The sequence below is a fragment of the Prunus mume genome, linkage group LG1, assembly GCF_029339155.1.
Source record: "Prunus mume cultivar Tortuosa linkage group LG1, ASM2933915v1, whole genome shotgun sequence".
NCBI lineage: Eukaryota > Viridiplantae > Streptophyta > Magnoliopsida > Rosales > Rosaceae > Prunus > Prunus mume.
The window spans coordinates 22,719,825-22,732,003 of record NC_142698.1 but is presented as its reverse complement, the minus strand read 5'-3'; the positions used below and the strand labels follow the sequence as shown (position 1 = coordinate 22,732,003).

Sequence of the window (12,179 nt, the reverse complement as noted above, 5' to 3'; positions counted from 1 at the left end):
CTCTTGTGAGAGGGAGGTGCCGATCGACTGTCGATCCGGGATATCCTCATGGAGAGTGACCAGTTCAAGGTCCTCCAGAGTTCGGCTTTGTTGGGTGGCGATTCCTCCTCAGGGTCCTCTGGGCACTCAATGCCCGGCTCGAGGTAGGGCTAGGGCCGGGTTCTGCTAGGGCCTCACCCCTATGTTGGCGATTAGTAGACTTTACTGCTGAAGCATAGCAGCTTGGGCGCCCGATTGATCACAGCGCGATGCCGTGCCATAGGGGTAGGAAATTTCAATAGTAACATATGTGTGGAAATGAAGACCTTCATCCGGGCCATGGCGGCGTCCCAGATAACGTTGTAGGTGTGGGGCGATCAATGATGAGGAAGGGAGTGGTGATCGTCGTTCGCTAGGGAGCTGCTCCAATAGAGATAGGGAGATGAATGCTCCCAATAGGCTGACCACATCACCCGAAAAGCTCACCAGGGGTGTGGCCTTGGTCGAGCAAATGAGATGGGACACAGAGCTCATTGAAGGCATCGACAAACATCACACTGACTGAGCTGCCAGTGTCTACCAATATCGCCCAGCGTCAAAGTTAGATATGTCGGCGCGGATAATGATTGGGTCATCATGAGGAGGATAACGCCGCGCTCCTCCTCCTCGCATGAAGGTAATGGAGGCCCAGCTTGTTTTTTGTGTCTTGGCAAGCGCCCCTTTCAAGATCTTGAAGACCAGTGCGCATAAGTAGAGCGGACATAATGTTTGATGGAGTTGTTGGAGGTGCCAGCCATGGTTGGGCCACCACTGATGGTTGAGATCATGTTGATCTGCCGTTGGTGAGGGTTAGGTGGGAGGTTGTGCACGTATTTATCCAGCTTCCCCTCGCGAATAAGTCCCTCAATGATGTTGCGCAAGGCAACACAAGATTCGGTATCATGGCCACCGAACTGATGAAAGCGACAGAAGACTCCTGTGTTAGGCATAGGCTTGCTGCCTGGTTTCGGGGTAGAGGCTGAGGTATGATAGGTGCCTCGTGCACTAGGACATTCTCATAGGTAGTGTTGAGGGTGGTGAAGACCTCGAACCTGGGTTTGGGTGAGAATGGGAGTGGGGCCCGGTCATTTGTCCTTGGGGGTTGCCTCCACTAGACTGGTGGTGGTTCCCATGTGCCCCGCTTGTTATTGTTGAAGGTATCTTTGGTAGCTATCCTTCCTCTTGGGGTGTTGGGCACCTGGGTGCTTGTGCGAGGGAGAATGTTGGGGTGGAGCCGGGATGGGTACCGGCGGTGGAGGATCGACAAAAGGATTATGCTTGCCGGATGGTGGTGCGCTTGAGTTGAAGTACTCACCTTGGCATGAGCTGCTTGCTTCATCAGCCGGCATATGTGTTCCAAGGGTTCTTGTGGACAGTACGGAAGTTAGACTCTCGGAGGCCACTCTTGAAAACACAGCGGCACGATCATCGATGTCGGGCAGCGGGAGTATTCGTGGCTGAACACGGCTGCATACTCGGGGCTCATCCTCACCTGTCTAAGCATGTATAGGTCGTCCGCGAGTAGAGCGATCGGTGCGGATCATGAAATGGTCCAGAAGGCTGTTCAATGCATCAAAATGTATTGATAGTGCGGGGTTCACCAGAAACCGATTCAGGCCGCGCCAGAGAGTGGAAGGAAGAGGAGACACATGCCTTCGTCGGTGAGGCCCTTGCACCCTGGGCGGAAAGAATGTATGTGGGTGAGAGGATCCTCGTGCAGGTGTAGAAGGCGTCGGAGTGGTGGATGTCCTTCTCCTGGTGGTAATTAAGGATGCGTTCGGTAAAGGGCCCAGTCGTGGCTTTGCCTGCAGAGAGGTTGGTGGTTGCGCTGATGTTCGCTCTCCAGCGCCGGACTTTCTCGAAGAGAAGCCTCATTGCTGGGTCGGTATGAGGGAGAGTCTCGGGTGATGGGGGTCTGGTGTGTGGGTGGCCATGGGCTGGGTAGAATTCTTGAACGCCTCGGTTTGATAAGACTCGTAGTCTTCGAGTAACCCCGCCCCAGATTCTCGAGTCCCATATACCTTCTCCAAGGGGTAGTTGGGTAGGCTTTGGGGGGGCCCAGTGTTTCATCTTTGGGTCTTGGAGATTAACAGAGATAAGATGGGGTTCCGTTTGACGGTCCAGGATACGGTCCTGCAATCCCGTAGACCTTTGTTGGTTCATGAGGCGGTTCCTTGGTGGGGAGATGCGGAGAAGCCGCGACTTGGTCGTTCGGATAGAGGGCCTTTACCCTTGGGGCCTAGGCCGGGTTGGGACATTGTGGTGGGAGTGCTCGGCTGGTTTGGTTGTGTACGCTCAGTACACAGGTAGGGCTGCGTTAGGAGCCTTGGGTCTGATTCATCTCGATTCACGCTTCAATGTGCGGTAGTCATGCTCGAGCTCGACATTCTTAGCATGAAGATGGTCATATTTCTCGGACATCCCGTGACATCAGGCGCGGAGGCTCTCGATTCTGCGAGATTGGCATCTGTGAAGGTCTTCTGGGAGGTACCCCATGGGGATATGGTCTTGAGTCCTGGCTATCCTCGGTAGGCATAGCTGAGTGTGGAGTGAAGAAGAGGCGACGGGGCGGATAGGAGAAGGAGCAGGTAGAGAAAAATGGGATTCAAGTATCGCTTCCCACAGACGGCGTAAACTGATGCTCTTTTAGGAGAGGGTCAACTTAGAAAAAGGATTTGCCTTCAGCAGGGAAAGTGGTCTGGGCCTTCAATAAAGGCTAGCCTGCAGAAGACAAAAATAGGGAAGCGATCGTCAAACTCCGGGCACGGTGTGGTGCCGGCCGAAGGCTCTCCGATGCTTAAGTCACTAAGAAGGGTAACTTTGCAGAGTAATAGTAAAAGGCAGAAAAGTAGTTACCCCTCTTACTAGGGTACTGTTCCCTTTTTATAGGGAAGTGAAAGTGGGAGGTTGGTGTAGATTTCCGATGTGGGACTCTGTGCAAGTCGCCGCAGGTGGTGACACGTGTCATGAGAATTAGGTTTAACAGTTTGTGAGCTTTGGCAGTCGGGAGTTTCGGCAGGTGCTTGGCTCCTCGGAAGAGTGTCTTCCTTCGACAGGAGAGAAGGTGTGTCTGCCTTGGTGCTGGTTGTTTTGAGACTGGATATGCTCGGTTGATTATGGTGTAAACAGTGGTCATTTTATATTAGGATAAATTAGTAATTCAATAAATAGTTTGGTAGTAGGGTGTACTCAGTTAATTTTAGGGTTTGTTTAGCAACACTATTTTCTAATCCTTGTCAATAAGTATGAAAAAAACTATTGTTTTATAAGAATTGTCGAACATGCACGATGACGTTTTAAAGCATTGTGTGGCCAAAGCCCATTAACTAGTGAGACCCTCACTCAAGCTCAATCCCAATAAAAGCAACAGCTCCGTTGTATGTAAAATGCCCAGCCCACTATTGACAGCCGATCAAGTTAATTGAAGAGCAGAGAAATTCACAGCAAGCCTCGACTCTCAGCCACCCTTCTCTGTCTTGGTAGAGTAGGTCAGGTATATTTCATCACGAATTCAATTTGGTTGATTTTCGCTCTGCTGATTTAGTGAGATATATATATATATATATATATATATGCTTCAATTGCATTCATATCATTATAATTTGATTTGATTTGATTTAGGTTTGGAGGTTAGGGTTTTGGGATTCTTCTAGCATTGCATAATAGAGTTGGAGAAGAGGAGAGGCATATGACAACAGCTATTCGGTCTGTGGTTGGAAAGTTGGGGAGTAAATACTCTTCGTGTTGTCACAGCAAAGGAAGAACAGTAGCAAACATGGTTAGGGTTGGGGACTTTCAAATTAGGAGCTCAGTAGTCAGCAACTACAATATTGACCGTGATGTCTTGTTTTCAATTTCAAAGCCGCCTCCTTCTTATGGTTATTCCTCTCGCCATCCTTTTCTTTTTGGTAACCACCATAAGAAAGCTCCGCCAGTTCTGCATCTGGAATATTTTAAGTGGCCCGGTGTAAGTATGATATTACCTTTTGCATCTAATGCTGAAATGATTTCTACTTTTGGTACATGTATGTATGCAATTCACTTTTATGGTCTTACTTGGCATTCTAACTCAAATATTGTCTTATTGCGTGTGCTTGTAACACTACTTTAGGGATTAGCAGGTAATCATCGTGTAGCTCCGTATTCTATGGATAATCCCAATACCATAGCTCTTGCCATTTTCGCTGTGAGAGAGTACAACAAGGAAAAGGTTTGAACATATCATATACCTCTTCCAATTTATTGAAAAAATAATTAATATTTACTAATCGTAGTTTTTTTTGTATTAATGTTTAATTGTTTGAACTCTACATAATGTTCTCCGTTCTCTTTTAGAATGCCAAACTGCAGCTTGTGAGAGTTTTGAGGGCATGGTACAAATGTTCTGGTGCTTCAATCTCATATTTTTTCAAAATGGAGGCAGTTGATAAGGGTGTGGTTAAAGTTTACCAAGCATTGGTTTTTGTACGTAGCCGCGAAACAGTGCTACGATTGTTTGGTCTTCTTAATGTTGATAACGGGAGTTTGTTAAAACTAATTTTTAAAAGACCTACAACACCTTGTGAAGGACCGTATGAGTGCATAGGTAACTATATTATGCCATGCTATATTGATTATTAATCCTTACAAATTTAATTTCGCAGATTTTTAAAAAGTCCATTAAAGTCTAGATTGGATATTTGTCACCGTGCCTTGAAACATGCTCGGTCCATATATTAATTTGCAGACGGCAATTCTTCTTACACATTTTTTATTATGATATATGGTACTTTCAAATGCACTGATTGGCATAAGTGTTTCATTGTCATTTCCACAGGCCAAAGGCACATGAAGATGAAGATTCCAAGAAAGACAAGCAGAAATTGTCTTGAGGAAGAGATACTAAGCACCTTACTACGCATGTCACCTCTCCGATAATATTAAGCTGCATAAATTTGACAGGGAGCTGATATTTATATTTATTCTTGAAACGAATATTCATGGTGTATATTCATCATGAGTTTTTAATTTTGTATTGTTGACAGAGCACCAGTTTAAGTTTTGCTTTTTAGTAAAGATTGAGATTTTGTCTTGGATATACTTTAAAGAGGGAGGGGATGTTTAGAGATAAGCCACTGCCCGACGAGGCCGCCTATAGGTGGTAGGATAGGGTGGGTGGTACCGCTCAGATTGTGGCCAATCTTCTTAACTTATTTTCAGGAATTTTTTGAAAATTCGATTACTTATTTTCAGAGCATTTTTAAAGGAGGAATTACTGTTCATAGTAGCTTTGGGTGCAGGTGAAAAGAATTGAGCAGAGTGTTCTGATGGAGGCACTTTTAGGTTTAAGGAAGAATCAACAGATTATGAGCTCTAGTAGGGGTGTTACTGTTCTGGACAGTCAGCGCGTTTATTTCAACCACACGAGTATTGAGGATTTTGCTGTGCGTGTCTAGGGAGATTTGATTTAATTTACCCATTTCATTAATTTAAAACTTAAATTTATCCAATAGTCAAGTAAGCTGTGAGAAAAATGAACCCAAACGTATAAAATGTCTTGCAATTTGCAAACCAACCTCATGTAAATTGCATGACATACACTTCCGCATTTACAATACACATCTATAAAGGCATTTGCCAAAGAGACTTCCTTTGCAAAACCCAGTTTATTTAGCACAGCGTGAACTTCTTTTCTCTTTATTCAAATCCATCAAGCCAACACACTCTTTTTATTTTTATTTTTGATTAAGGGGGCAAAGCCCCAAGAAACAGACTACACCAACTGGTCTAAACAGACCAATCTAGCCAACAGAGACTTTAGGTGGCAAAAACGCGCACGTAAAAATGAGAAAAAGTAGAGGAGGAGGAGGAGGAGGAGGAGGAGGAGGAGGGAGAGGGAGGGGAGATGGAAGAGTCTAGAAAAAGTAGACGGGATTGAGAATAAGATTGACTTAAGGTGGCAAAAATAAGAGAGCAATTCCCACAAAAAAAACAAAAAAACTTAATATATTAGTACAAATAATGTTGTTTATTTATCTTGTATGTGGTTTAAGCGTGAAATCTCAACATATTTCTGAATTCAAAAACTCAAGGTACATTCCAATTCCAGTCCAACTTATACCAGAATTTTTGAATGTCGGAATTGATTTGAACTTGCCAAAATTAGAGAGTGTGAGGTGAGGCTTGATTATCCAAATGGGATATCATGGGAAGTTAAACCAAGGCTTGATGAAGAGGCGCGTCATGGTGGTCGTTTGCTCATGACACAAGGGTGGTTAGGATGTTGGGAAGCAACGGACACAATGGTTTTCGAGCTTGTCAATGCAAGGACGGATCTATGTATTGGTTAAAAACTATTTATGACTATAATAATCTTTAAAAAAGAAATTAGTTTTGGGGGTTTTGGATATTTATTATTTTCTTATATATGTGGAGGTGGGCTCTACTTGCCATGTCACCCCTTTAATTGGTGGATAATGATCCATGTGTATGAGATTACAAAGATACCCTTGCCACATCATCATAGTTAACAGACTTTTAGGGCACGTCCAGAACCCAAATGGGAAAGGCCCCCTGGTGAGCCCAAGCATGCTCCAGCGAGGGAAGAAGACTGGTTCCAGTGGGTCCCACCAACTCAGTAGGCCCAAGGGCAAGTTTTGCTGGTGTTGACGTCAAGAATGATTTTCAAATTTTTTTGTACTATTGGACCTACCAGCACACATTGCAAGCCATGTGGCTTCTCTTAGAGCCTCCGATCAAAAAATCTTGCACAATCCAACGGTTGTCCAATTTTTGGCTAAAAAAATTGAAAAAAATATCAAAATTTTTTAAAAAATATATCAAAAAATTCTGGAAATTTTTTCTATACATACTACCAATATTATTCACTTTCCACACCAATTTAATTTCAAATTTTTATCCGAAAATGTTATCTTGATTTTTATGTGAGGATTTTACGATAAATATTAAACTTGGGAATTGAAAATCTTTTCCGAAAAACTTATCAAAATCAATGGTTTAAGTATAAAAAATAAAAAATAAATTTAAGTGAATAGTAATTGCCTTAGACTTTGCCCTCATGGGTGAAACCACAAATGCAAAGGCTGACACTATTCACGTGAATAGTGGCAGCCCTTGCTTGCCCTTACCTTAGACTTAGCCCTTGTGGGTGGAAGTGCTCTTAGACAGAGTTAACAGGCAGGAGGCAAAGTGAGTTACCAACCCATGGTCAAGCGAGGTAAGTTAAACCAAGGCTTGATGAAGAGGCGCGTCATGGTGGTCGTTTGCTCATGACACAAGGGTGGTTAGGATGTTGGGAAGCAACGGACACAATGGTTTTCGAGCTTGTCAATGCAAGGACGGATCTATGTATTGGTTAAAAACTATTTATGACTATAATAATCTTTAAAAAAGAAATTAGTTTTGTGGGGTTTGGATATTTATTATTTTCTTATATATGTGGAGGTGGGCTCTACTTGCCACATCACCCCTTTAATTGGTGGATAATGATCCATGTGTATGAGATTACAAAGATACCCTTGCCACATCATCATAGTTAACAGACTTTTAGACAGAGTTAACGGTAGGAGGCAAAGTGAGTTACCAACCCATGGTCAAGCGAGGTAAGTGGGCCACTTTAAGTTTCGGGGGGCAATATGAGATTTGACCGTAGTTTCAAAGGATATTTGTGTAAATAAGCCTAAATTAATATCAAAACCAACTTGGGAAATATTGAATGTCTGCCAACACAAATTTTTTTTTATAAATTTTATTCTACGTTTGGGTTTTTTCAAAAAAATTTGATATGGGCTCGCTGGGCTTGTTTTGAGTTTTTTTGGGAATTTTGTTTTGGGCTTGTTTTAAGTTAATCAATGACAGATATGTAATTTATAGGAACTTCAATACTAATTTCATATGTAGTAAATGGTTTTTGGGTGTGTTTCTAAAGTGCATTCCATGTAAGGTTTTTTTTTAATAATTCCAGCCCCTATTTTGGGTATATTACTAAAGCTTCCCAAAAAAAAAGGGAGATATTTTTATCCTAATTTTTTTTCACCTATTTTAAATAATTTCAAGCATTTTTATATTTAATTTGAATTTTAAATTGTTAAATTTATCAAAATACCCATGCCAACATCAAGTTTCAAAGGGCATTTTGAAAAAGGCCAAAAAAGAGAGAAATATTTTGAAAAGAAGCCAAAATGGACAAAAATGCCCTTATTTATTTTTGGATTTCCTAAGGATAAAAATGCCAAAATGGACAAACCTAAATTTATTATACAAATTTATAAATAAACCCAATTCTAGACATGTATTTATAAAAAAACCTAAACACTATTTAAACATAGAAACACACCCAAAATCAACCCCAAAGTCAACAATTGTGTATTTTTTGGGTGTGTTTATAAATGAGTTTTGAGTATGTGTAATGATGAGTTTTGGGTGTGTTTATAAAGTGTTTTGGGTGTTGGGTTTTTTTATAATTTCAGCTCTCATTTTGAGTGTTTTAGTGAAACTCCCAGTTTATTATGGGGCTTATCTACTCTTCCTTTTATTCTGACTGGGCTTGTATTTTGTTCAAAATACCAGTGAGGGCTCTTTTTAACGGCCTTGGGCTTACAGTAGATAAAACGGTATCGTTTTTGTTTTTAGAATGCATGGAGCGGCGATGAGAGACCTTTCTCTTTAGGGTCTAGGCGTTAATTAAGTTCACGGCCACACGCTCCTTTTCTCTGTTTCGGAGGCAGGTAGGTACAAAGAAACTCCCTTTTTGGTTTTGTTAGAGGCCATGGGCAATGGTTCGAACGGCCAGGAAGATGGGTTGATAATCGTTTCTATTATTTGTATTTTTAGATTTTCTAGCTATATATATGGCTTATTAATTAGTGTGATTTCATTGATGCCCAGGTTATGGCTGTTCGTTCTGTGCTTGGAAAGCTGGGTAGGAGTAGATTTATTCCCAACAATGGAAGACTTATCATGGGTGGGAGTTCTCCTACTGTTTGTTCCTCTCCTCATCACCCTTTTGATTATTATGGGGTCGTCCATGATCAAAACAAAGCGGATCAAAAAAGCAATCCTTTTCTTCTTGGATCGCTTATGAAAGAGGTGCGTCATGCGTGTGTGTATTAATTATGTTATTGCCTTCACTTTCATTGCAACTTTCATTGCAATTCAATTCAAATATCAAGTGTTGATAGACTCATGATTCAATTCACAGCCAGTTTATTGTCATTTGGATTTTGGAGGACTAGGACCTGCTCGTTTCGCCATCGAAGAGTTGAGGAAGAAAAGGGTTTCATTTTTTTTGCCCTTTTTACTACAATATATGCAAGATTTAGTCTTTCCTAAGAAGAGCTTCTTTATTGCTAATGGTTTTGTGGATTATTATTGACACGTTTGATATCTGTCTAATGATTTGGCATCTCTTGTAGAATATCCAACTGCAGTCTGTGAGAGTGCTGAGGGTGTTAGCAAGGAAAGATGTTGGCTTGCCACGATATGATTCTTACTATGATCTACTGCTGGAGGCAGTTGATGCCGATGTGATGAGATATTTCGAAGTAACAGTGTCAGTTAATTCCAGGGATGGCTTGTGGTTGGAAGACTTTTGTCTTCTCGTTGATAATAAAAAACCTATAAGATTATATCATCACCTAGGTACTATAATTATGGCATGCTGCTTTCACAACATCCTTAAGAATTTAGCTAACAGTGTCAGTAATGTGATCATTCCAGGACTCACTTGTTACTGTAGTTTAACTATACAAACCGTCACTACAAGAAAAAGCATTAGTAGCCACTGACTTCAGTGGTACAGAATGGCTAGAGGTACTATTAGTGTCTAATATCACAATGGTCACCAATAACTGCGGCTGTTAGCTATTAGCCACTGATGTTGCCCTTTAGCCACCTCATCCTATGCAACTAATTTCAGTGACTATTAAGGGTTTTTCTCTTATTGTTGATTTTTCAAGTCTTTACTCATAGATCATCCTTGAAAAAAAAAATTTGGCAAATCGTAAGCATCTAGTTGCAATGAAATAATTTGACGAACATGGTTTTCTCAATTGATATTAAAATGATTACCTTCCAATCAAATAGTTATATATTTTATGATTTTTGTGATTTTGTTGCAAATATGATCTATGAGGTAAGACTTAATAATTAGAGAGTCGTGATCAAAACTCAATGCGGAGTTGGTGGGGTTAGTCTGCTAATGATATTCCTAATTATGCATATGAAGTAGTTCTTTTGGATGACAAACCCGAAAACGTGAGAATGTTGCATATTGATGAATGAATCGAATTTTTTGCTTGAAACAGACTACGTTTTTGATGCATATGCTAAGGCTCGAGAGCAGTTATCATTTGGTATGCGAAAAGGAAACCTCTCTCTGCTGCCTCCCTCAGCCCCCTCATCTCTCATACACAAACCCGGGACACAAAGAGGAAACCACCACTCCAAAACGCAGGTATTCATATCAGTTATGTTTGTTGTCGTCTTATTTTTGGGTTTCCACAGTTCAGGTATTTTTTTAAATAAAAAAACCTTATGTGTTTGATTTTGGATCTGGATTCCTCAGAGGTCGAACGAATGCATGTGAAGCGGCGAAACACTTCGGTCCAGCTCCCGGTGTACCTCAAAAGTACACCAAACCTTATGTCCGGTCAAAGAGAAGGAAGTTTGAGAAGGCTAGAGGAAAGAGGAACAATGAGGGCTTTAGAGGTTGAATCATTTAGAATTGAAAATGCTATTTGTAGAACCTAATTTTGCTGGTCTTTAGGTGTCTGGTATCATGTTTATTTATCTGTCTAGTAAATGTGTTGATGAAGGCATTGCTGTTTCAACAAGAGAGAAGCTCACTACCATCAATCTCGAAAACTATCCATGTGTATGGTTTTCTGCAACCTGAATAGCCAAAATATTTAAAATTGTGTTATTTTTTATTCTTTCGAGATGCTTAGCTGCAGCTTGCGGAAGTTGAAATTAGTGTGTTCAGAAATGTGAAAGGTGGTGTATGTGAGAGTTATGCAACTCCTAAACCCATAAAGGTGGCTCGTGTAAGTACATAGGTGAAAGATAGTAGCAGCATTAGGAAGATTTTGATTGTTTATTGAAAGTCCAATGTCTGATAAATAAAAGAAAATTTGTGGCTATGAGATTCCGTGGATCATATGATTCTTCCTGAGAATGTGTGTTTGTCTAAGTCCATCGCATATTGATTCCCTTTGTTACCATCCACTTGATACTTAGAGCCTCCTGACCACATTATAGTGCATTGCCCAGACTTAACCTTTTTGGTTTGTAGTTTGTTAAAAATGCTAGGGTATATACCATAATGCGAATTCCATCATCCTGAATCCTATTCTACTCATTAGTAGGCATTTTATAATCTCTACCAAAGTTATGATTGGCTTATCTGTTGCATCTGAAATTGTGTTGTTGAATGTCTCATAAGGGTTGTTGATGAGCATGTCACATTTCACATGTACTTTGAAGTGGGATTTAGACCACTGTTGTGGAGACTTAGATAATAGCCATTCTCTTATGATATTGCAAGACTGTAGTGGCTTTGACACAACCCCAGTAGATGTCTTTAAATGTATTGCCTTTGAGTAATTTTATGTAGTAACTAAATAAATGCCTCGCACAAAAACGATGCTTAGCATTAAGTACTATAACTTCTCTTCAAATGCTCTAGACAATCCTTTTTGCCTGTCAGATTTAAATCCCCACCCATGTGAGTTAACAATATCAAAATTAGCAGCTAGCAATTCAAGGAATCAAGTCCAAGAGTGTTTTGTCTTTATCTCCACCACTACATAAGGAATGACCAATGTCTCATTCTTAGCATCTATCCCAATGGTTGTCAACATTTTGTCCCTCATACACTGCCATCAAGTGACAACCATCTAGTCCAATTAGAGGCCTATAACCTTCATTGAACCCCTTTTTACACCCTCATAAACATACATAAAGTCTTTGATACACTGCACCATTTCCATTTAAATCACACTTTATTTTCATAGTGGTTTCTGGATTAGTTCTCTTCACTTCTTCACGACCATTCATTTGAAGCAGCATCTAGTAACGACTTTGGAACAATAAGTTAAAACTATTTTGTTTTCGTAATTTAACTTTTCCACGACCACCTTCTAATCTTTATCCAAATTTGGTGC

At 40.8% G+C, this 12,179-nt stretch overlaps 2 protein-coding genes across 6 annotated transcripts; both read left to right on the top strand.

The window, feature by feature from the left end:
* Window positions 1–3,360: 3,360 nt before the first annotated feature.
* LOC103344120 (uncharacterized) lies at window positions 3,361–5,073 on the top strand. Its single transcript, XM_089041923.1, has 5 exons — window positions 3,361–3,511; window positions 3,640–3,985; window positions 4,130–4,228; window positions 4,354–4,603; window positions 4,835–5,073. The coding sequence occupies exons 2-5, from the start codon at window positions 3,707–3,709 to the stop codon at window positions 4,933–4,935; spliced, it is 729 nt and encodes a 242-aa protein (XP_088898049.1). The 5' UTR covers window positions 3,361–3,511; window positions 3,640–3,706; the 3' UTR covers window positions 4,936–5,073.
* Window positions 5,074–8,607: 3,534 nt separating this feature from the next.
* LOC148921340 (uncharacterized) lies at window positions 8,608–11,156 on the top strand. Of its 5 annotated transcripts, none has more exons than XM_089044290.1 (6): window positions 8,608–8,744; window positions 8,905–9,105; window positions 9,218–9,292; window positions 9,432–9,657; window positions 10,323–10,471; window positions 10,583–11,156. In XM_089044290.1, exons 2-6 carry the CDS (start codon window positions 8,908–8,910, stop codon window positions 10,601–10,603), a joined length of 669 nt encoding a protein of 222 aa, XP_088900416.1. In that variant the 5' UTR covers window positions 8,608–8,744; window positions 8,905–8,907; the 3' UTR covers window positions 10,604–11,156. The 5 variants fall into 5 exon arrangements, with proteins under 5 accessions (XP_088900416.1, XP_088900417.1, XP_088900419.1 ...); XM_089044291.1 differs by having other exon boundaries at window positions 8,691–8,817; window positions 8,905–9,118; window positions 9,218–9,276; XM_089044289.1 differs by having other exon boundaries at window positions 8,692–8,817.
* Window positions 11,157–12,179: the final 1,023 nt, after the last annotated feature.

What these genes read in the sequence shown, in the direction of transcription:
- LOC148921340 (XM_089044290.1), top strand. Translation starts at nt 8,908, where the DNA reads ATGGCTGTTCGTTCTGTGCTTGGAAAGCTGGGTAGGAGTAGATTTATT. An exon ending in AAGAGTTGAGGAAGAAAAGG is followed by an intron (nt 9,293 to 9,431) that starts GTTTCATTTTTT and finishes CATCTCTTGTAG; the next exon opens with AATATCCAACTGCAGTCTGT. An exon ending in ACCACCACTCCAAAACGCAG is followed by an intron (nt 10,472 to 10,582) that starts GTATTCATATCA and finishes TGGATTCCTCAG; the next exon opens with AGGTCGAACGAATGCATGTG.
- LOC103344120 (XM_089041923.1), top strand. Translation starts at nt 3,707, where the DNA reads ATGACAACAGCTATTCGGTCTGTGGTTGGAAAGTTGGGGAGTAAATAC. An exon ending in AATATTTTAAGTGGCCCGGT is followed by an intron (nt 3,986 to 4,129) that starts GTAAGTATGATA and finishes ACACTACTTTAG; the next exon opens with GGATTAGCAGGTAATCATCG. An exon ending in AGGACCGTATGAGTGCATAG is followed by an intron (nt 4,604 to 4,834) that starts GTAACTATATTA and finishes TCATTTCCACAG; the next exon opens with GCCAAAGGCACATGAAGATG.